General features: G+C 42.1%; 1 protein-coding gene across 1 annotated transcript; it reads left to right on the forward strand.

Annotated features, from left to right (window-relative positions):
- Positions 1-217: 217 nt before the first annotated feature.
- LOC131231334 (glucomannan 4-beta-mannosyltransferase 1-like) lies at positions 218-20,229 on the forward strand. Its single transcript, XM_058227505.1, has 9 exons — positions 218-629; positions 12,732-12,830; positions 14,632-14,884; positions 15,794-15,904; positions 15,988-16,124; positions 16,201-16,314; positions 17,144-17,343; positions 18,118-18,363; positions 19,808-20,229. Exons 1-9 carry the CDS (start codon positions 309-311, stop codon positions 19,968-19,970), a joined length of 1,644 nt encoding a protein of 547 aa, XP_058083488.1. The 5' UTR covers positions 218-308; the 3' UTR covers positions 19,971-20,229.
- The last annotated feature ends 5,055 nt before the right edge of the window (positions 20,230-25,284 follow it).

Below are 25,284 nucleotides of genomic sequence, written 5' to 3' on the forward strand. Positions count from 1 at the left end.
TAAACTGCAAACCAGGACCATTAAAAGATGACCATGGGTCGGTTAGGAAAAAGAGAAGCAATCAAGGCCACTCAAAGACATATGTTTGATGCAATGGTCCCACACCCTGCATGCAAACCGGGTGTCTCCCTCCTTTTGTACGTTCTCTCACCTCTTCTCACTATTTAAGCCCACCCTAAGTGAGTTTCCTCATCTACCAAGCCATTTCAAGCCATCCATCATCACTCCTTCTCCCATTGTTTCTTCCCTCTCTCTTTTCCTTGATTTCAATACTACACACCTTCTTTTAGTAGTGTTTAACGGTCAGGATGAGTGGATTGGTGGGTGGGGACAATCTGATGGGGATAGGAGGGAGGGACGATGTGGTGGAGCACTTGAGGTTGGCATGGGAGCTGATAAAGGGTCCGGTGGTGATGCCACTGCTGCGGGTGGCTGTGTTCGTGTGTGCGGTGATGTCAGTGATGCTGTTCGTGAAGAGAGTGTATATGGCTGCGGTGATTGTGTGTGTAAAGCTGTTGGGGAAAAAGAGGTACACAAAATACAGGAGAGAGATCATGAGAGAAGACTTGGAGCGGAGCCGGAGCCATCCTAGGGTGCTTGTTCAGATACCCATGTATAATGAGAAAGAGGTAAATTATTTTTATTTTTTTTCTTGTTTTGTTTGGGGTGTGATCTAGACCGTTCATCAAGTGGGGCACCAGTAATATGATTTGGACTGAAAAGCAGGCCTATGCATTGTTCAGATTGACCACCTGATAACCAGAAATGGTCATGCTTGGTAGACCCACATGAATAGCCTGATCTCATACCGGTAGAAAATTTCTCCTGAGAACAGGTTCTCTTGAGAATCCGTGAGAACCCCTCGAGGGGAGAGGAATAACTGTTACCCGGGTAACAGCTCAGTGGGTATTACCTTTACCGTGTGGGGTCCACGTTGATGAATGTGTTTTATATCCATGCCGTCGATCCGTTTTTGCAGTTCATTTAAGGATGTCATCCTAAAGATTAAGAAGATACAAATCTCTGGAGGACCACACCACTTGGAAAAGTGGCGAATGACCATTAAAAACTTTTATTGGCCACAAAGGTCTAAGCTTTGTATTTTCCCTCATCCGGCTCTATTTGACCTTATCAACGGATTAGATGGAAAATAAACATTAAGAATCTTTATAGTGGGCCTTGGGAAGTTTTTAATGGTGAGCGTTCAATCATCACTGCTTCTTGTATTGGTCCACCTGCTATTTGGAAATGCTTAACGTTTGGGACTCGTGTCCTCAGATGAGCTGAAAAAACAGTAAACAAGGTATCATCAAGGTGGGCATATGGTCAAGGGTGACACCCACTAAGCTGCACAGGTAACACCTAATTCACACCCCTTGCGACTCATTTTATACCGTACCATACGTGCAATCTTAGCCTTAAGACCTAAGTTGCTCATTCTTTCAATGTGATTAGACTGCATCATAACAAACCGCAATTAATGCAGGAGTACTGAAAACCTCAGCCATCACGTGAACCAATCACACGGGAGAAAATCAGGAAAAAAATAATAATAATCGGTGTGGCAGATGAATATAGCTGGGCATCTGACCGAGTCAGATCGGATTGGGTCCAATTCGATTCGGTCCAAAGTTTATATAAGCTGTCCCAAACTTGATTCGATTCGATGCATGGTTGGCTTGACCTGAACTGAATTCGACTTGGTCAGAAAAACTGAGTCGGATTTAGTTGGGTACGATTTGGATCGAATTTTTAACGATGAAAATTATTATCCTCGCTGCTTTCGGTGGGTCCATTTAAGCTTTAGATATGATTCAATTTTTTTTTAAATGCTCTAAAATGATCACGAAAAATGGATAAACGGCTTAGATAAAACATATACATCAAGGTGGGCCCTACATAGCTCTAATGAACTATCCATCCACCGTATGAATGTTTTTATTGAACTATGGATTGTGCACTACACGGGATTACAGTAACTTGCTTTTCAGACAAGTTGTGCTTGCATTGTTGCACAGGTGACTTTTGGATTGACGTTACGTTACCGAGTTTTGTGGGTCTAATCATGGGGTATGTGTTATATCTAAACCGTCCATCCATTTGGCGAGCTTGTCTTAAGGCTTGAGACGAAAAATAAGACAGATCTAACTATCAAGTGGACCACATGAATTGTTTAACGATGAAAATCATTATCTCTGCTACTATTTGTAGTGTGGTCTAGATGATTTTTGGATATTATTCATTTTTTGGATAATGTTCTATAATGATCTCTAAAAATATATGAACGGTATAGATATAATAAATACATCACTACGGGGCCCATATACCTTTGATCTCCTTTCAACCATTCATACAATTCGGAGCTCGAGGAGCGTCAGTACTCATCTTCGCACGACACGTACCAGTACGTATTTCCGGTACTTAAAGCTGATAGCGATATCTCGGTCACTAAGGACTGTGAATCTATGTATATATAGCATACGTTGAATCTGATCTCCACCGTTCAGTTATTTAAACATATGATAGACAGTCCAGGTGCCAACATATCGATGAGGTTAGTTAACCATTTAATATCAATTAGCAACTATCAAGAGTCTTCAAATCATTGGGGAGGATCACGGATGGCTGTAACCATTGGGTCATGCCCCATTAGGGCCCAACCAATGAAGGGACATGATCTTGGTGTATTGAGTAAACTAAGTACCACACACCAACTATATAGCTGTTGTAGCCTGTAGGTACGACGCACTGAGTAAACTCTGTTGGGGCCCACCGTGAATGCATATGGTTTATCCACTCCGGATCGGGTCGGGTCGGATCAGATCGGATCCATTCGGATCGGGTTTCTGATTGGATTGGTCCAAATTGACCACAATCTGAACTCGATCCGAAAAACATTCGGATCTGAATGATCCAACTCGATCTATACTGATCCAAGCTGTCAGATCGAGTCGGATTCACCGGATCAAGTCAGACATGCCCAGCTCTACTCATGATCCTAATTCATACTTTAAATGAAAGGTTAGGCAAAAATAAGTAAATAATAAAAAATCATATTATCTTGCAACTTAGGTAGGCTCCAGTGAAAATCAAGAGTGAAAATTCCTTCCTATTTTATCATGACTCACTTGATTTTTAGATCAAGCTAAGTTTCGAGCCCTTGGGATTTCACGAGACAACTCATCTTATAACGTGAGATGAGTTCTCAAACTCTCATAAGGTCCTCGTCACCTGAGATCAGTGTTCTTATCATCAAATTAGAAGGCCCTGAGCATAGACGGTTGGATGATCAGAACCATGCATCCATATGTCTGCTATCATTGATGGGCCATTGTCCAATTCTTGAATTTTTTTACGATTGATCCGTACGGTTGAATGCAAACTATTGTTAAGGAGACTTTGAACAGTTTACGCTCAACTCCAAAAATGTCAAAATCAGAATGATTGGACGGTTGCCTATTCCCGATAATCGATATAGCCTGGATGAACATTCGCAGGTGTCCCACCATCTTTACATGTGTGGACTACGAAGGGAGGTTTGGTAGATAGGGAAATCGACTTTTACTGCACATACGTGAGCCAGACACAATCCGCCGATCAGCTTTGATATTTTGAAATACCTCGATATTTTCCTTTGATATATCCAACGACGATTTGTTTTCACGGTGGGCGTCCACACGGATCTACCCGTTCTTGCCGGAGAAGGGAGGGGGCCGTACGCAGTCCCTTTCCATCCATGACATAGTAGCGACGATATTTTGAATTATCTCGATATTTTGGAAAAAATCATTCAAATATTCTCGCGCTGACGTCGCGAATCCGGCTTTGCTTTTTGAGATGTGAGTTACAGAAGTACCCTCGTATTAATGCTTTGAAAAATAATGAAGTTAGAAAATTTTGAGCCCACGGATACGTTGGTGAGAAATCCACTCCGTCACGGAAATGGATTGGCTACTCCCCTGCCAGCAGCCAATGGCTGTGAGATGTGAGTTACAGAAGTACCCTCGTATTAATGCTTTGAAAAATAATGAAGTTAGAAAATTTTGAGCCCACGGATACGTTGGTGAGAAATCCACTCCGTCACGGAAATGGATTGGCTACTCCCCTGCCACCAGCCAATGGCTGATGGTCGGTGCTCTTTGGGCCTCACCATGATGTATGTGTTTCATCCATACCGTCAATATATTTTTCCAGATCATTTTATGGTATGAGACAAAAAATGAGGTATATCCCAATCTTAAGTGAACCACAGGAAACAGTGTTGAATGAGCATGGACCATTAAAAACCTTCTGCGGGCCATAAAAGTTTTGGATCAAGCTGATTTTTGTTTCTCCCATCATCTGGGCCTGTATGACCTAATCAACAGATTGGATGTCAAATAAACAGTACAGTGGGCCTTAGGAGGATTTTAATGGTGGATATCCAATCACTATTGTTTTCCTGTAGTGTGGTCACCTGAGATTTATATCCCTTTCAGTTTTTTGCTGAAGCCCTAAAATGATATGTAAAAATGGATGGACGGAATGGATGAAACACATACATCATTGTGGGGCCCACAGAGCACTGACCATCAGCCACCGGGCTGGTGTCAGGGGGAGTAGCCAATCATTGAAACTCAGGTGGGCCATATCATTGAAACTACAGGAACAAAAACGTCCACAGTTAAAACCTTCCTGGAGCTGACTATGATGTTTATATTCCATCCAAACCGTTCATAAGGTTATTAACACTCAGATGACCTGTAGGAATAAATATCATCATGATACAAAACTTCTGTCACCCTCATGCGCTAAGTCCCCACTTTTTCGTGTGGTATGGTCCACATGAGTTAGAGCTGCATGAATTTTAGAATCATGTCCTACTGCGGTCTTTCAAAACAGATGTACGGAGTGGATTTATCACGGACATCTTGGTGGGCCTAACACAGCCCCGGGCACTGGAATATCTCTGTGCTGGGTCAGAGGCAATCTACTTCCGCTTGTGACTCCAACACCACATATGTTGCTCCAGTCCACTTTTAGGACCTGGTAGATTCCAGATCCCATAATACTTCTTGGGAGCCTTGGAAGTTTTGAATCAGGATGATATTTCAGTGTTTCCTTCCTTCCGCTGGGTATCACTTCATGAACGGCTTGGATGACATATAAACATGACAGTGGTTCCTAGGAAAGTTTCAAGGGTGGGCGGTTCCATTCCTACTGTTTACCGTCGTGTGGCCCGCTTAAGTCTTGGATATGCCTCATTATATGGGTTCCTGTACTAAAATGGGCTGGCGCAACTTATGTACGGTGTGGATATAACACAACAGCACGGTGGGGTGTGGATATAACACAACATGCACGGTGGGCCTTCACGGAGTTTGTCGAGGACTATGTTAGCCACCCCCATTAGTGATCGATTCCAAGACCTCAAGTGTTGAAACGAGGTGTCTCCACTCAGACTACCAGTTGCGCTATGGATCGAATGCAGTTTGAATGTATTCATCGACGCTCTTGTGGATTCCGTCCAAGCGCGACTTGGCTGCGATCCCGGAACCAGAAATGTGGGTGAGAACCTAACTGTAGTGTACACCTCAATGATGTTCATTGTATATCCACGCAGTACACCTGCTTTTCCAGATTATTAGATTACGGTCCCAAAAATGAATCAGATTAAAATTTCAGTTGGACCACACCACAGGAAACACGTCACACAAACCTGGCTGACAGGAAAAACCAAATATCAGCTTGATCTAAAACTTTTGTACCCTTTAATGGACAATAACCAATGTTTCCTGTGGTGTGATACACCTGAAAGTTGCATCTTCTTATATTTTTGGATCATAGCTTAAAATAATCTGGAAAAATAGATGAACGGCGTGGATATACAATGCATAGATAGAGATGGCCCCTATTGGTTGGTATCACCCACATCGTTGGTTCAGGGGTCGCAGCCACGTTACACCCCGCTTGTACGGACTCGGTCCACGCAAGGCTCTGTGGGGCCAGCGTGATTTATGGGTTTTATGCACACCGTCCATCCCTTTTTATAGATCGGTAGATCACGGTGGGCCTCACAGAGCACCTGTCTTGACTGAGATCCACTGGCATGCGCCGTACGATGATTCTTGCAGCTTAAGGAGGGCTGTTAATGGGCCGGGATAACTCGCTGGGCCTTCGGACCTGGCTTGCTTGCCTCTACGCTTGGGCTGAGATACTAGACCCACTGCCTGGCCAAAATTTGATTTGGCACCCAAACTCAGGCTGATCCAAAATTTTGGTGGGCCACACCATCGGGAACAGTTGGGATGGGGACACCCACCATTAGTTATGTTGTGGGGCTAGTGTTTATATGCCATTGAATCTATTAATTTGAACAGCTCGGATCTCTACTCGGATTTCAAGTCAGTGAGTTGACTAGACAAGTTGCATCGTGTCCAGAAATGCTACCCTCATGATCCAGTTTCGTGGTGACTGACTAGCGACACAGGAATCGACTCTTGCTGAATCAAGTTGACTCGAGGAGTTTTGAGTTGAGTCACTGAGTTTTAGAACATGTTTTGGGTATTTAGTATGTAGAGATGGAGCTGTAGTTCACTGATCCCAACCATTGATATGACGTGAGCCTCACCATGGATGGGCCTGTTGGGGGACCGTGGAAGCACATAGAGATGAATATAGGAGTGTAATCCAATCACACCAAGTAAACACAAAGATAACACAGCGATTTAACGTGGAAATCAGAAAAACCCTTAAGGAAAAAAACCACGGCATAAAGTGACAAATGATCACTATGAAAGCAGAAATTACAAAGAGAAAGAGCTTACCCGATTCGAACAACCTCAAATCTCACAAATGTTAGACCCTCTGAAACCCTTGGACAAATTAAAAACCCTAGTACACTCTCCCAATCCTACTTACACCCATATATATAGGCTATAAAAGGATCCCAAGTAAAACCGGAAACAAATTCCGCAAAATTACAACTCTGCGTAAATCTGTGCGATCCAATCGAACACACTTCAATGTCATCAAAACTTATCCTTCAATAGCATTGAAGCCATGTTGATGGCATTGAACTAACACCTAAACTATCCAGAGACAAAACATGAAAATCCAATTTTCTCCAATTGCATTGAGCCATCTTCGATGGCATCGAACTGAGCTCCGATGTCATCGAACACTCATCAATATCATCGAGAAAGTGCCCAGTTAGTTCAGCGACTAACAAGAGAAAAACAGAAAATCTCGATGGGATCAAGCACTGTTCGATGCCATCGAGGGTGACATTGAACAGTTTGTCGATGGCATCGACAAACCCTGTATCTAACTTGATTTAAGACATTAAATACAATAATCTCCACCGTGTCTTCAATCATCAAACATATATCTTCTTGGCTTCTTCTCTTATCTCTTTGCCTTACATCATAGCTCCATCAACACTTCTCGTGTACACTTTGTCTTGCTTTTATACCATCGCCAAGCCTAGAGAAGTTGCACAGAACTTAAACTTCTCTGTAGGGACCACCTTGATGAGTATGTCTACTGGATTCACGCTGGTGTGAATCTTCTCCAGAGTTACCCCTCCTTCCTCAGGCACCTGTCGAATAAAATGGTGGTGAACATCAATGTGTTTAGTACATGAGTGATAAATAAAGTTTTTAGCTAAATTGATAGTGCTCTCGCTATCGCAATTAATTGACACGGCTTCCTGCTGAAGCCCCAATTGATTTATCATGCCTCTCAACCAAACGCATTCTTTAAATGCTTCTATCACTGTCATATACTCTGCTTTGGTTATGGAAAGAGTCACCACGAACTGAAGCTTCAAAATCCAACTGATCGCTCCACCTATCGACTTTTTGGAATCAACACTGCCTGCGTAGTCTGAATCCACATATCCTACCAACTTTATCTTTGTCTTTTCAAAAATTTCAGGGCGTTACACTTTTGTACTTCGAATGTTTCGAAGTAGCCATTTCATAGCTTTCCAATGTTGCTTGTCAGGGTTTGACATGTATCTATTCACAACACTGACTGCTTGTAAAATATCTGGTCTCGTATAGACTATGACATACATTAAACAGCTAACGACATTCGAATAAGGTACACAAGACATATCCTGCTTTTCCTCATTTGATTTAAGACATTATTCTGAGAAAAAACTTGAAGTGGGCTTTGTGGGGAACGCTTACTGGCTTTGCCTTGTCCATCCCATATTTGATCAATACATTCTCAAGGTATTATGCCTGAGAAAACCAAAGCCTGCTCCTCTTCCCGTCTCTGTGAATATCTATGCCGAGAACACTCTTTGCAACCCCCAAATCTTTCATCTCGAATGTCCCTGATAACTGTGTCTTCATTTCATTGATTTCAAATATGTTATGATTGACGATTAACATGTTATCAACATACAATACTAGGATGATGTTCTTGCCATCACTCAACGTCTTATAATAGACACAATGATTGTATTCACTCCTAGTAAATTTCTGACTCAACATGAAATAATCAAACTTTTTATACCACTGCCTAGGTGATTGTTTTAGGCTATATAACGACCTCATTAACCTAGAAACATTGTTCTTTACCCCTTTAATTTTGTATCTCTTTGGTTACTTCATGTAGATCTGCTCTTCCAATCCCCCATGAGGGAATGTAGTCTTCATGTCCATTTGTTCCAGCTCGAGATCATATTGGACAATCAGTGCTAACATGAATCTGATAGACACTTGCTTTACAACCGGCGCGAATATCTCTATGAAGTCGATCTCTTCTCTCTGAGTATAACCTTTCGCTACCAGCTTCGCTTTGTATCTATCCCGTTTCTTTTTGAATAACCACTTGCATCCAATAGCTTTTCGGCCCGCTGGAAGCTCCACCAGTTCCCATGTGTTGTTCTTGTACAAAGAGTCCATCTCATTGTCCATTGCCGCCTTCTACTTTTCTACATCAGGCTCATCAAGAGCCTCCTGAATAGTAGACAGGTCCCCCTCATATGTAATGAGGGCATATGAGATATTATAGTCATCCCTATATCTTGCCAGTAACATGCAATCTTGCGGCGGATTTCTTCCTAAAGGCGGCTGCTCCACCTCTTCCTATACCCCTGTCTCTGCATCTGTCTTAGCCTGAGTAACATCTGTGTCAACCAAAACATCTACAATCAACTTTTCCAGTTCTTCCCGCTCATTCTTACAGAATAAGAACCCTTCGTTGAATTTAATGTCCCTGATAATGATGATCTTTCGTGTGACCCGGTCATACAGCCTATAGCCCTTCACACTACCACCATAGCCAACAAAGATATACTTTTTGGCTCTTTGGTTTAACTTATCTCTCTCAACTGACGGTACATGAGAGGTAGCCTCACATCCAAATATACGCAATCTTAAGTAGTCTACTTTCTGACTACTCCATAGTTCCTCTGGAATTTTACATTCAATTATCGTAGAAGGAGACTGATTCACCAAATAGTAGGCCGTGTTAACGGCCTAAGTCCATAGGTCCTTGCTCAACCCAGCATTACTAATCATGCATCGGGTCCTCTTTAGGAGAGTCTGATTCATTTGCTCATCCACACCATTTTGCTCGGGAGTGTAGTGCACTATGATGTGCCTAATGATCCCTTCATCCTTACAAAATTGATAAAATTCACCTGAAGTAAACTTACCGCCATTATCTGTCCTTAATACCTTTAACTTCTGTCCTGACTATTTTTCCACCATAACCTTCCATTGTTTGAAATTGGTAAAAACCTCGAATTTGTATTTCATGAAGTAAATCCGAACTTTCTGGGAGTAGTCGTCAATGAATGTGACAAACCATGATGACCTTCCAGTGAAAACTAGAGGCGACGACCCCCATACATCAAACTCTTCTTCATATTAGGAACGTACCTGACCTCAGCCAAGGTACGCTCCATCCAATCAAACATGTTGATACGGACGGTACTAACAGCCACAACGTTACAAGTATTGTCATTGCCCATAAATACAATGATTAAAGAGTACCTTTCATGCCCAACTCACTCATGTGGCCCAGACGAGCATGCCACATACGTGCAGACATGGAATCTGCTTCAGCTGCTGCAGCTCCACCTGTTGAAGTGCTCCCGATCAACTTGTTAAGGTTCCCACTCCTCTGTGCTTTCATGACCACGAGTGTCCCATTTGAAACTTTAAGGACATCATTAAAACCAGTGAACTTGCACCATATTGCTTCGAGTGCACCGAGATAAATCAAACTCTTCTTCATATTAGGAACGTACCTGACCTCAGCCAAGGTACGCTCCATCCAATCAAACATGTTGATACGGACGGTACTAACAGCCACAACGTTACAAGTATTGTCATTGCCCATAAATACTCGTCCACCATCGCACTCCCTGTAACTGGCGAACCAATTTCGATGAGGAGTCATGTGATATGAAGCCCTTGTGTCAAGGATCCACTCATCTCTATGATTATCGTACAGGTGTCCGATCATGAACACCGACAACACATCACCCCCGCTTGTCTCTTTATTAGATATGGCAGTTTGGCTTCCCTGGATGAAGCCTCTAAGTTTTCTTTCTTCGACTTAGGATTTGTACAATCTTTCTTTACGTGTCTTGCCATCCCACAATTCTAGCACTTTAACTCGCCCTTGCCCTTGCCTTTGGATTTGGATCTTGACTGAGAATATCCTGTATCTTGCTCAGTATTCTTGTCCCTCATAAGCAGTACATCACTAGAGGCCCCTATGGTACCCTTTTTCTTTCTAATGGCCTTTCCTTAAAGGGCTAAGATAACGGTGTCCACACTCAAGGGCGAATTACTGGTGTATGCACAAAGAACCCCTTAAAGACTCATACGATGCCGGTAATGAATTCAACAAAATACGTGTCTGATCTTCATCTTTGACCACTTCCTTCATGTCTAGTAACTTGCAAATCAACTTGTTAAAATTACTGATGTGGGCCTCCACATCTCCACCTTTTGCCATCCTGAAGTTGAACAGTTGCAACTTCAAGCATATGCAATTTTTTAGGGACCATTTTGCATAAACATCCTCTAATTTCACCCACAACTCCGCTATGGTTTTCTCTTTCATGAAGTTGTAGAGAACCTCATCTGTTAGATACAATCGGATTGTGGATTTAGCTTTCTTATCCAGTATCCTCCATTCGTCATCATCCACAGACGCACACCGCTCCTCAAGAGCCTCATCTAGCCTTGGTTGAGTTAATAGAATAATCATCTTATTCTTTCATAACTCAAAGTTATTTTTGCTTGAGTACTTCTCAATGTCATACTTCGGATTTCCTGCCATTGATACTTCTCCTTACATATTCAAGCCTGTGCCCCAACTTTATCTCTGATACCACTTGTTGAGGGATTATAGAAGCACATAAAGATGAATCTAGGAGAGTAATCCAATCGCAACAAGCAAACACAAAGATAACACATCGATTTAATATGGAAAAACTCTTATTGGAAAAAAATCACAGCACAAAGCGACAGATGATCACTATGAAAGCAGAAATTACAAAGAGAAAGAGCTTACCCGATTCAAACAACCTCAAATCTCACCCTTGCTACACCCTTTGAAACCCTTGGACGAATTAGAAACCCTAGTATACTCTCCCAATCCTGCTTACACACACACCACACACACACACACATAACCTATAGAAGGATCCCAAGCAAAATCGGAAACAAATTCTGCAAAATCGCAACTCTACGTAATTTGTGCGATCTGATCGATGTCATCGAACACACTTCGATATCATCGAAAGTTATCCTTCGATGGCATCGAAGCCATGTCGATCACATCGAACTAACACCTAAATTGTCCAGAGACAAAACAAGAAAATTCAATTTTCTCCGATTGCATCGAGCCATCTTTGATGGCATCAAACTGATCTTCGATGTCATCGAACACTCATCGATAGCATCAAGAAAGTGCCCAGTTAGTCCAGTGACCAACAAGAGAAAAATGAAAATTCTCGATGGGATCAAGCACTGTTCAATGCCATCGAACAATCTGTCGATGGAATCAATAAGCCTTGTATTTGACTTGATTTAAGATATCAAATACAACAGGGCCTTCTTTATTTCTTTGTTTTCTTTTCTTTTTTTTACACACACTCACATCCATTCGAACCCTTGATCTCAGTGTTGAAACTCACCATGGATGGATAGAGCACCAAAATGAGCTATTTAGTATTCTATGGTGGGGATGGCTTCCACACCAAAATGAGATGTTTAGTATTTGATGATCGGAACCATTGATATGACGAGCTTGAGTGTGGATGGCCAGTGCCCTAAAACGATCTCTAGAATGAAAGAACACAATGACAAAACATTCCGCGTTTTGTTGGTCAGATGTGAACCATTTGTATATTTTCTTTCTTAATTGCCCACTACCTATTTATGACATAGAAATTTTATGCCGGAGATTCTTCATGCACAGGACATTCATAGTGGGGGCCATGACATCAAGGTTTGGATCATTGAACTAGAGTCTCTAATGCAAGGGTTGGTGATCACATATCTTCCACTATCTGCTAATTGGCGGGCGGGAATCTTAACATGCATTTTGAAATGGACTTTTTACTATTTGAAAATGCTTGCTAGCTTCCTGCCAATCGTCTTTAGATGATGGGGGATGTGCACACCAAATTCTCAATGTGCACCATGCTACCCTCTCTCTCTCTCTAGCTCTCACCCAGTTGGAAAATATTCTAAGTCATTTATTTATTTTTGCAGGTTTATAAACTTTCGATTGGAGCTGCGGGGGAGATGTCATGGCCATCTGATAAACTCATAATTCAAGTACTTGATGATTCCACAAACCCAGAAATCGGGGTGATACTTCCAAACCAATTAACCAGGAAAAAAAAAGACCTCAATTTAAAGCCCGGACCGGATGCCCACTGCTGGCTGTGTGGTCCAAACTGGTCTGACCTGCAGCCAACTGGGTCACCGGGGTCATGTTAACTTAAAGAGACTTGCTCTAGTGCTCCTAGTTGCATTGGGACACAGTCCCATCCAATATTGAACTAGCCTGCTCATTAGCTCCAGAGCACATTTCATGGACTAGCATGCAAATAGGGCCTTCAATGGGTAGGCTTGAGCTAGGGAAAATCAAAATTTTGAATAGGCCAGTCCCTCAGGCCTGGTCTGAATTGTTGAAATCCAGGCCAAAGCCAACCCCAGGCCTGGCCAGTTGATAGCCCTACATGCAAATATCATGCTGTTCCGACGAATATTAACCATTTGATCAATGGCCTTCAGTATGAATGGTGAAGACTATTTACATAAAATACGTCCAATCAACAATTTAATCCATCTCTTTTGTAGGGCCCATCAAGAATCATGATTGGTTAGGCAATTGTAACCATCCCACCCATGTATTGGAAAAAGGATGGCCATTGAAAAAAGAGCCAAATCAAGTATGGATTGGATCATAAATGCAGTTTTTGCATGAAAGCCTATGAAATGTGTTTTGGACTCAATGGACAGTTCAGATTGATTGATTGGACTGTCCAAGAAAGCTGATGCAATTAGGAGCACTATTACTTATAGGGCTTTGAGAGCACCTTAGGGCGTGTTTGATTTTCTAAACCAATTGTAAATACACTGCAAATGGGATTAATGATTATTTCTTTTGGTAATTGCTGCGTTGTTACCTGTGCTTGATTTGATGGTTACTTTTTGAGCTAAAAAACCGAGGACACTACGAAATATATTTGGGGCCCACCTTGATGTATGCGGCTTATCCACACCATCCATCTATTATGCCAGCTAAATTTATGGCTTGACCAAAAAATGAGGCTGATACAAAGCTCAAGTGGACCACACCACAGGATTTAGGGAATCGAAAATCTACCGTTAAAAACTTATCAGTGCCACTATTTCCTTTAGTGTGGGCCACTTGAGTGTTGGATCAGCCTCATTTTTTCGCTCATGCCTCAAAATGTTACGCAAAAATGGATGGACGGCGCAGATATATCTTGTATATCAGGGTGGGGCCCAAAAATTTAAACTAATCTTTTTGACTCAGTTTTCAAAACTGAAATGTAATTGCATTTTCAAGCGGGGTGGAGAAGTAATAATTACTAATTCGCTGGGCATTTACATGGGTTTTGGAAAATCAAACAGGCCCTTAGCATTTCTCTTACTAAAATATGGTGAATGCAGAAGTAGCCAGGATATGTTACGGATTCCAGTCCAAACTGGTCGCACCAACCGGTGCAGTCTGGGTTTGAAAACATTAATTTTACTACAAGGAATCACATGATATCTATGACCCGCATCATTGTGAGTTCCAGCTTTTCACTTCCAACTAATGGGGTAGATCTGTGCATCCCTTTGTAAATGGACAATGCCCAAAGATCCCTGAGAACAATCATGGAACCTTTCTCAGCCGAATGTGGCCTCTTGTTGTATTTCCCTTCTCAATGAGCTTATCTGAAGGCCACAAATCGAATGATAAGGATGTCCTGTCCAGGAGATTTTTGGGCTATATAGTCCATCCATGGCGGGATCAACCAATGGTCAAGACTACTGAGCATGGCCCCCTTCACCATAATGTAAACCCTCAATACTGTGAAAAGATGCGGCCCACTTAAATATAATGATGATGATGGCGATGGTGATGGTGTAGGACATGGTGGAATTTGAGTGCGAAAAATGGTTGGAGAAGGGAGTAAATATCAAGTATGAAAGAAGGGAAAATAGGAATGGGTACAAGGCCGGAGCACTCCGTGAAGGTCTTGAGAAACAGTATGTTAAAGATTGCGAATTTGTCGCCATTTTCGACGCTGACTTCCAGCCTGAACCAGACTACTTATGGAGGACAATCCCCTTCCTTCTTCACAATCCAGACCTTGCCTTGGTCCAAGCTCGATGGAAATTTGGTAAGAGCAATGAGGCCACTCTACAATACTTGTGTGTTTGTACTGTCTTGATTTTCTACAGGTGTGTCCCACAGTTCAGGGAACCAAATTAATGATAATTGATGAGCCTAGCCATGGTCGGGTCATGCACCAAAAATAACCGAAGTTTGAGAATTGCAGACATTGACTCAGATTGGTTGAATGTGGTCTGTTGCTGTATTTCTTTTTTTGTTCCTGGGCCATCCGTGCAGGGGCTGCACTTTCAATGGCTTTGATCAGCGACGACCATGGGCTCAACACAATTTTATACACCTTAAGTGTAACATGCATGAATGAATTTATATTTCTCTTGCTTGCTCCTAACTATGAAAATGTGTCTAGAAGCATACATTCATGTTGGATCAATGACAATGAGGCTCTCTTGATCATGACCATGCCTGGTGAAGACCCAGGTAATCCCCACAATGGTCTGCTAATCCAGATCCTTGTAGTATTATAAATGGTATTTATTTTGCAAAATCCATTTTCGATAGTTCAAATCAAGGGTTAATTTGGATTAGCATTTCCAAACCATGCGGGGGACATTTCTCTTTGGGGTATTGAAGATCCGACCATTAGAAATTTGGACAGATCAGAGTCTATAAAAGGGGATTAGCAACCCCATTGCAAAACACTGGAGAAAATACAAGAAAACTCCAAGAGAATATGGTCTGGAAGAGCTTACCACCAACCCAATTCCCATTCTCATGGCACTTCTCTCCTCATGGTTTAAATGCCGATCGACGTCCCGTCCTGATCTGATTTTTTATTTTCAATCCATAAAAAATTCACATTGCCCGATTTGTTGGACCATCCCTTTTACATCCATATTCATGTGCCCATATGATGTTAGTTCTAAATCATTTGATTTTTTTTTTCTTTCCGGTGTAGTAAATGCAAATGAATGTCTGATGACACGCCTCCAAGAAATGTCACTGGACTATCATTTCAGTGTGGAGCAAGAAGTGGGCTCTTCCACCTATTCGTTCTTTGGATTCAACGGTAATGTTTGCAATACAAATATTCATATTATATTCTTCTTAGTCTCTATGACATGCATGGACATGAACAAGTTGCATTTATAGGGACTGCTGGAGTATGGAGAATCCAAGCACTCATGGATGCTGGAGGATGGAAAGACAGGACTACAGTAGAAGACATGGATCTTGCTGTTAGGGCCAGCCTTAAGGGTTGGAAGTTTGTCTTTGTCGGAGATTTATCGGTTTGTTTTTCCTTCAAATTGTTTCTATCTTTTCCTCTTATTTCTTTCTATCCATTTGATGGAAAATACTGTGTAGGTGAAAAACGAACTGCCGAGCACTTACAAAGCCTATCGATATCAACAGCATCGCTGGTCATGTGGCCCGGCTAACTTGTTTCGGAAAATGTCCAAGGAAATTCTATGTTGTGAGGTACGTAAGCTTTGGAATTGTTCTAAAGAATGGCCTAGTCCAATAACATCTACTACAAAACTACTAAAGCTGTGTTTGGAACTCCCAACTTTTCTCGGCCAGTAGGATTCTTTTTTGTTCTTATTGAGACTGGGAACATCTCGGGCCAATATCATATAGAGAATAAAATGTGGGAAGATGGAAGCCTGGATGTGGTTCTTGATTTTGGCACCCCAAATGCACAACAGAGTAGGTGGTAGTCTGGTCCAGGAGAACTTCTGTTTGGATGTTGATTTCAGGTACATCCAAACACACAACATCGCATTTGGTGCAACATTAGATCCTTCATCACTAGAAATGGTACTCCATGCTTTATTCATCGTGTCTCTATTCATGGAACAATCATGCAATGGTAGGTCGAATATGGAAACACAAGTGAATTGAAACCCAAACAGAAGGTTCGAAGAAAAGGAAAGGAAAAGGAAACAAACAGATTGTGATTCCTTTCGCTTCATTTCTTCTTTGTTCAATTCCATTTCGATCTGAATTGCATCCAAACATGGCCTGAAAATGAGAAAAATTTTGTAGCAATTTCCCCGCAAGTCATTTCCCCTGCATTAGAGAAAGTGAACCCTGTAGGTACCTATGCGAGGTATGCAAGAGTTTTCCTTTTTTAAATGGTTTATATTCCCAATCACTCTAATTTTTCCGTAGATTATGCATTCATGGTTGCCCCCAATGTATGAAGGGTCTGAATCGTCATACACATTTGCCACATTTGAATTTTTATTAATTTCAAACAGGTACTGCTATGATTCCCAACCTGAAATTTTCATTGTGGGTTATGCAGAAAGTATCCTTCTGGAAGAAGTTCCACGTCTTGTATGCATTCTTCTTTGTTAGGAAGATAGTCGCGCATTGGGTCACATTCTTCTTCTACTGCATAATTATTCCCGCATGCGTGTTAATTCAAGAAGTCCAGCTTCCAAAATACATTGCAATTTACATTCCGTCCGTGATCACCATCCTCAATTCAATCTGCACTCCAAGGTAAGATTAAGCATGACAGTGTGCAGCTAACAATGCACTAATTTGGACCAATTCACGTTTCTTTCCTGCCAAACATTCAATTGAATTGCTAGAACTCCATCTCGGGAGGTGGAGATGGCCTAAGTGGGGCTATTCCAAATCCGTTTTGTAATGAGGTGTTAGCCACCAAACAGCAATTCAGTGTTAGAGTTCTATAAGAGGTGTACCATCACCAATCAACACCCACCATTGATCAGATCAATCTGGCCATCAGATCTACATCGTATGCCAGTAACCCCCAACTTTTGTAGTGATCTCAACTTCTCTCTCCTGGTGTCCACCCTGAATACAACTCTCCATGTTTTTTAACTAGCCGTTGATCTGTGTGGCCCAGGTGGGAGTATGTTAGAGTTCTATAAGAGGTGGGCCATCACCAATCAACAGCCACCATTGATCAGATTGGTGATGGCTTACCTTTTATAGAACTCTAACATTCAGATAATTGCAAGCCCAATTTGCAACGCATGGGATTGCGATCAGGGGTCAGGTAGTCATTCTGAAGAATGGCCCCACTTCCCTTTCAGTTATTTCCTTGTATTGAGTTATTGTATTTTGGTCTAATTTAGCATCCAAACATGCCCTCTTAAAGCATGTACATGAACTGAATCCAACATTATGATTTACTTTTCATTGTAGCTTTCTAGAGAAGTTAATATCGTTATGGTAAGTCATCGCATCCATTTTGAGAATTAGCACTTGAAACATTCGGACGGTGCACTGTCTTGCTATTTTCAGGTCTATACATTTGCTTGTTTTCTGGATACTCTTCGAGAATGTCATGTCTCTGCATCGAACCAAGGCGGCAATAATTGGGCTCCTGGAAGCGGACCGTGTAAATGAGTGGGTCGTTACTGAGAAGCTTGGGAACACCTTGAAGAATAGGTCCGCCGTCGCCAGCACCAGCACCAGCACCAGTGACAGCGCCAGCACCAATGCCAGAATGAGACCTCAAAGGAGGCCCAGATTAAAATTTATAGAAAGGTATGTCGCACACCTGGAATGGTCGCAATCGATTTGTTTTCATGTCATTGCTTCATTTTTGAATGGGACCTACTTAAATGTGAAAGACAACATTGGAAAGTGGGGAAACCCTGGTCATAGTTTAAAAACATGAAAACTCAACTCGACTCGAAACCCAGTCTAATTGAGTCGACTTGGAAACTCAGCCGTGTTTCTTGGGAACTCGTACTAGTTTATTCTTTTTCAGTATTATTTAGTATTGAAAAGTACAAATAATATATAAATAATGCAGAGTTGGCTGAGTGGAGTCGGGTTCTATTGAGTTTCATCAAGTTCTTCCAAGTTTTGTTTAGTTGTCCTGAGTTTTTTTTTTTTTAATAAATAATCAAGTCAAGTTTTTCTCGAGTTTTGATCTGGTTGTGAGCTTTGCTCGAGTATCGATGAAATCTGGTTGAGTTGGGTCAACTGGGGCGAGTCAGGTCAATTTTTTTTTTTTTTTTTTTTTTAAATCCAGTTTTTTAAGTATAAGGCCAGTGGCCATTTTTCTCAATTCGAATGCTTATGGTTGGTTAAAAACAATGAACGCTTGGATCAGTGGCCATTAACTTCCAAATGCCACTTTAGCCATCGGAGTATTAAAATGGAAAAAATACTTGCCTACCTCTGAGTTCACTTACTCTATCTTGGGGAAATTAACTACTTGGTGTGCATGAAATCCACCCTGTCCATCAGGTGCATCATCCCTTGTTTAGCCTTGATATAAAAAATCAGGCTCAGGTGGGCCACCCCGTAAACTTATACCTGAAAGCCTCTAAATTCATGTGGTATGGCTCACCTGAGTTTTGGCATATAAAATTTTGGGTAAATTTTTTTTCATCCTGATGAGGAACATCAGATGAATGAATTGGATGGCATATAAGCACCACGGTGGGCCCTACACAACTAACCGTGGGCTTCCCATCCAACTTTTACCTAGGTGTAGCCTACCCAAGTTATGGATGGTAATGATTTCTCGGTTACAAGTGAACACGACGCAGCATACCTGATGGACTGGGTGGATTTCATAAATGTTCCACCCAACGAAAGGCCCTAGCACAGCTCTATTTAAATCAGGATTGCATTGCATTGGTGGTCCCATCTAGGCCATTACTGGTCCCTTGATTGCTATTAATTTGTTCAGTTAGGATTGATCCAGCTTACAACTGCCAACTTGGTTAAGTGGTTGTGATGTGTGGCCACCAGCTTTCTTAAGTTGGTAGGCTCCATGACAGAGCAGTTTCATTTCAAGTCATGTTCGTCTGATCAGACCACAGTTCTTAAATGATCTCTTTCATAGAAAATTAGGCACATCAGATCGAGCATGGGTTGTCCGGGCCAAGCTGCAATTTTCATTTTGATCTTTTTCTCATTCTCACCCTTGATTTTCTTTGGACTTTTTTTTTTTTTTTTTGTGATTCAAAACCAGGATTCATGTAATGGAGCTGATAATGGGCGTCTTTCTCTTATACTGCGCAATCTATGATGTTATCTTGGGCCGGGACTACTTCTTCTTCTATCTATTCCTCCAATCTGCGGCCTTTTTCGTCATGGGATTTGGGTACATGGGCACTTTTGTGCCCTCCAATTAGAGGCCACGCCAAGATGGCATAATGCCCCTATAGTAGGAGAATGTCTAAAGTGTGAAGTTAGTATGTTTGGATGTCTGAAGTGTGATTTATACATGCCTATAGTAGTGGGATGTGATCCATGAGAGAGTTGATGTATCTTATGTGGACTACTTAAAATAGCTTATACACATTTGTATATGGCTTATTTGGATGTAGAGAATCCAAAATATGGACATGAAAAACTCCTATGGATGCTTTAGGAAATGGAAAATTATAATTATGCAGTGTGGTTATCAGTGTTCTCTATTTAAAAGGTTCATGACTAAACAACAAGACCTACTTCTATATACCATGAGCAGTTGAAGTGGAAACACTGTTTTGATTCAAATGGTAGTTTGAAGGCACTTTGCAAAGCCCTGTCTCATCTGCTGCTTGACAAAACAAGTGCTAAAATGGGACTTTAGTTTTTGCTGAACTGACCAAAAAGCACGCTTGAAACCTCCTTTTTCAGAACCCTCTTTTGAGGAAGTGTGTCCAAGTGGGCCCTCTAAAAGTAGTCTTATAATCTGGTTAGGTAACCTTGTGTTCCATTAGGCTGAGTATAGAAGCACTAAAAATAATAGGCTCCCCCTCAACAGCAATATTATTAAGTCAAGACTTAGGACGAAGGTGGGGATGAAGTTCAAATAGAAGTTGTTGGTATGGGCCAGCACCCCAACCGTGAATGAACTGTTACACCGACATTTATCGAACCCCGACTTGGCTATAAAACTATTGTTCCACCTTTGGCTAACAGCTTAAGCTTTTAGCTCAACTTGTTGGAATAGTGGGCCGAGGTCCTAATTGAAGTCATAAGTGTGATGAGTTCATTTATAATGTTTGCATTGTTGGGGGCCTTTGCACAAAACCTTAGGATCTAGCCTCCCACAAACACCAGAATTATGGGATAATAAAGCAATGAAAACAATCAAAGCATAAACCACACGACACAAGAGAATTTTACGTGGAAAACCCTCAATGAGGTAAAAACTACGGGACCTCATCCAGATCAACAATCCACTATGAAGTAGAACGTTACAACCGATCACAAGCACACACCGCTTGGATCAAACCTTCTTCACTCATGCAGGAGTGGATAAACAATAAGAGAATAAAAAGAAAATGAAGAGATCTCACCGATTACGAGGACTTAGAAGCGCTGAGACGTCGACTCCCTTCCGCAAGCTTCCTCTCTCTTATCTCTCTCTCTCTCTCACCTTTGATAACCTTAAACCCTTTAGCAAACCCTTGAAAAACTTTAGAAAACCCTCTTGCATTACCTAGAAAAGCCCTAGGCACCCTTATTTATAGTTTAGGCAACTCCCTTTCACACCCCTTGCGAAAGGACCTCAGATTTTCGTAGTCCGCGCAAGATCCGGACTCAAATCTGCGTAGCCTCGACTAATCAAGAAGAATCCTCGACTAGTCGAGACTGTTCACTCGACCGGTCGAGCCAAGCCCTCGACTGGTTGAGCACTGTTCACTGAGCTCGCTAGACTTTGAGTCAAGTGACCCCCGACTGGTTGAGCATTGTTCACTTGACTGGTCGAGCAATCCACTTGACTGGTCGAGCAGCGTGGTGAAACACTCTGATTTTCAATTGCCTACACTATCTCTCCTTTGAACTGAAGAGAAAAACCTCATCAAATCTCCCCCTTTCCGATTCAGAAGGAATTCACCTTCTTCAAGCTAGCCTGGTTTCTACAAACCTCAAACTTGCCTTTGAGCAAAGCCTTGGTCATCATGTCTGACCCATTATCGTCCGTGTAGACCTTCTCAAGCTGTAACACCTACTGTTCCAAAGTATCCCTGATCCAGTGATATCGAATCTCTATGTGCTTCGACTTGGAGTACTGACTTGGATTCTCGCTCAAGTGTATAGCACTTTGACTATCGTAATAGACCACGTGCTGCTCCTGTTTCAAGTTAAGATCTTGTAAGAACCTCTTTATCCAAAACATCTCTTTACATGCCTCTTTGACTACAATGTACTTGGCCTTTGTCGTCGATAATGGTATGACCTTCTGTAGCTTGCTCCGCCAAGAGACTGCTCCCCCTATAAACGTGAACATGAACCCTGACGTAGACTTCCTGGAGTCTATGTCACCTGTCATATCTGCATCTGTGTAGCCCTCTATCACAGGTTTTCCGTCACCATAGCATAGGCTCAACCTGGATGAGCCTCTTAGATACAGCAGTATCCATTTCACTGTTGCCCAATGCTCTTTGCCAGGATTGGCAAGATACCGGCTGACTACACCAACCGTATATGCTATGTCTGGGCAAGTACACACCATAGCATATATCAAACTTCCTACTGCTGATGCGTAGGGTATCTTCTGCATCTTATCCACTTTTGCCTTTGTCTTGGGACACTGCCTATCACTCAATCTGAAGTGACCATCTAGTAGAGTATTAACCAGCTTCGTTGCATTCATATTGAACCGCTCTAGGACTTTCTTAATATACTGCTCTTATGACAGCCAAAGCTTCCTGTTGCTTCTGTCACGGGTTATCTCCATTCCTAGGATCTGTTTAGCCGGGCCCAAGTCTTTCATTACAAACGACTTGCCCAACTCCTGTTTCAACCTGTCGATCTTCTTGATGTCTTTTCCCATTATGAGCATGTCATCAACGTATAACAGCAGAACTAATAAATCACCATCTGAGAACTTACGCGTGAATACACAGTGGTCCGACTCTGTTCTGTCATACCCATGCTGTAACATGAATGAGTCAAACTTCTTGTACTATTGCCATGGAGCCTGTTTTAGCCCATACAAGCTCTTCATCAGCCTACACACCATATGCTCTTTACCCTTGACTTCAAACCCCTCTGATTGATGCATGTAGATCTCTTCTTCTAGGTCACTATGGAGAAAGACGGTTTTAACATCTAACTGCTCTATCTCCAGATCCATGCTAGCCGCCAACTCAAGCAATACTTGTATGGATGTCATCTTCACCATTGGTGAGAATATCTCCTCAAAGTCTATACCTTTCCTCTAACCGAACCCTTTCACCACAAATCTGGCCTTGAACCTCGTCTATGAATTCTTCTACTCGATCTTCTTTCTAAACACCCACTTGTTTCTTAGAGCGTTCTTGCCCTTAGATAGTTTCACAATATCATAGGTGTGGTTCTTATGTAAGGATTTCATCTCCTCTTGCATAGCTTTCAACCACTCCCCCTTATGCTCGACCGAACCTTTTTACCACAAGTCTGGCCTTGAACCTCGTCTGTGAATTCTTCTGCTCGATCTTCTTTTTAAACACCCACTTGTTGCTTAGAGCTTTCTTGCCCTTAGGCAGTTTCACAATATCATAGGTGTGGTTCTTATGGAAGGATTCCATCTCCTCTTGCATACCTTTCAACCACTCCCCCTTATGTTCGTTGGCTAGGGTCTCAAAATAATCTTCTAGCTTTCCTCCATCAGTGAGCATAATGTACTCATGCGGCGAGTACTTCTTGGACGGCTGTCTGTCCCTAGATGACCTCCTCACTTGTGGCTTAACAGGCGGATCAAGTGGGGGCTGCTCCTCCAGTCATCTTCTGTAGGAACTTCCTCATCCTCTGCACCTTGCTGTACTTCCCCGTCATCAGGCACCACGGGAGGAATAACCAGATCTATGTCCTCTAGCTCACTTAAATTAGGCTGATTCTTTTCTGGCTTACCAATGTCTTTTATACACTGATCTTCAAAGAAAACCATATCTTTGCTCCTAACGATCTTCTTCTTGGTTGGATATCACAATCTGTAACAAAACTTTTCATCATCGTACCCTAAGAACACACATTACCTGATCTTTATATCGAGCTTGGACCTCTCGTCCTTTGGTGCGTGAACGGATGCCCTGCATCCAAATACCTAAGATGATTGTACGATGGATCCTATCCAGTCCACACATTCTCAGGTACTTCTCCATTCAACGGGGCTGATGGAGACCTATTTATCAAATACACTGCCATGTGCATTGCTTCTCCCTAGAACGTCTTGGGCAACTTCGTATGACATAACATGCATCTAATTCTCTCTATAATGGTGCGATTCATTCGCTTAGCTACACCATTATGTTGGGGGGTCTTAAGAACCGTCTGTTCATGCCGTATACCTAGGGACTTACAATACTCGTGGAAGTCACCGACGTATTCACCACCATTGTCAGTGTGGATGCACTTCAATGATCTACCTGTCTCTCTCTCGACCATGGCATGAAACAATTTAAATACACCAAAGACCTCGTCCTTGGATTTCAAAGCATAAACCCAAACCCTCCTAGATGCATCATCTATAAAAGTGACAAAATACAATGCCTCACCCAATGTTTTTGTTCTCATAGGACCACAAACATCAGAATAAACTAAATCTAATGCTTGCACTTTATTAACATGAGAAACAAATTTAATAAATGAAACTTTATTCTATTTCCCTGATAAATAAACAATCAATACAAGTTTTAAGAGGTATACCTGTCACGTCTGGAAGGAGCCGCTTCTTTGCTAGTAGCTGAAAGCCTTTTCACTCATGTGGCCTAGACGCCTGTGCCACACGTCAATAGTTGAATCTTCCATTGCGTTCAACCTACCCTTGCACAAACTAACATTTGCTTTGTAAAGGGTGCAATACTTCTTTCCTTTGGCTGCGATCAATGAACCCTTAATAAGCTTCCAACGCCCACCAACAAATCGGCTTTTATAACCATCATCATCCAACCTTCCCGTCGACATCAAGTTGAGGCGAAGGTCTGGGATATGCCTCACATCCCTGAGAATCAATGTGCAGCCCACATCGGTCTTCACACAAATATCACCGACCCCTACGATCTTCGATATGTCAGAATTTCCCATCTTCACGATCCCATAGTCACCTGACTTGTAGCTTGTGAAAAAATCCTTGCGTGGAGTCGCATGAAACGAGGCTCCCGAGTCTATCACTCAGTCGGTGTCCTCACTCGTAGCCGTGAGACAAACATCATGATCTACTGAAAGAATAACTATAACGTCACCATCTGAAGCGACCGCAGTGGAATCTGATTCATCTTCCTTTTCCTTTCCTTGTCATTCTTATTCTTATGACATTCATGCTTATAATGATCATTCTTGCCACAATTCCAGCATTCAACATCCTTCCTGGTACGCGACTTGCCTCTTGATTTATCTCGGGCCTTTCCGCCTTTTCTATTCTTTCCTTTCCCCCGTTCTTGTGTCACAAGGGCCTCTTGCTGAGTAGACCCCTGAGACTTCCTCATTGTCTCCTCATTGAAGAGACAGATAGTTACCTGTTCCATGGATACC

Source organism: Magnolia sinica, chromosome 17 (genome assembly GCF_029962835.1).
Source record: "Magnolia sinica isolate HGM2019 chromosome 17, MsV1, whole genome shotgun sequence".
NCBI lineage: Eukaryota > Viridiplantae > Streptophyta > Magnoliopsida > Magnoliales > Magnoliaceae > Magnolia > Magnolia sinica.

Bases quoted from the DNA above. Each gene is read 5' to 3' on its own strand.
- LOC131231334 (XM_058227505.1), top strand. From the start codon at position 309: ATGAGTGGATTGGTGGGTGGGGACAATCTGATGGGGATAGGAGGGAGG. The intron at 630-12,731 runs GTAAATTATTTT...TTATTTTTGCAG, and splicing joins CCATGTATAATGAGAAAGAG to GTTTATAAACTTTCGATTGG. The intron at 12,831-14,631 runs GTGATACTTCCA...GTGATGGTGTAG, and splicing joins CCACAAACCCAGAAATCGGG to GACATGGTGGAATTTGAGTG.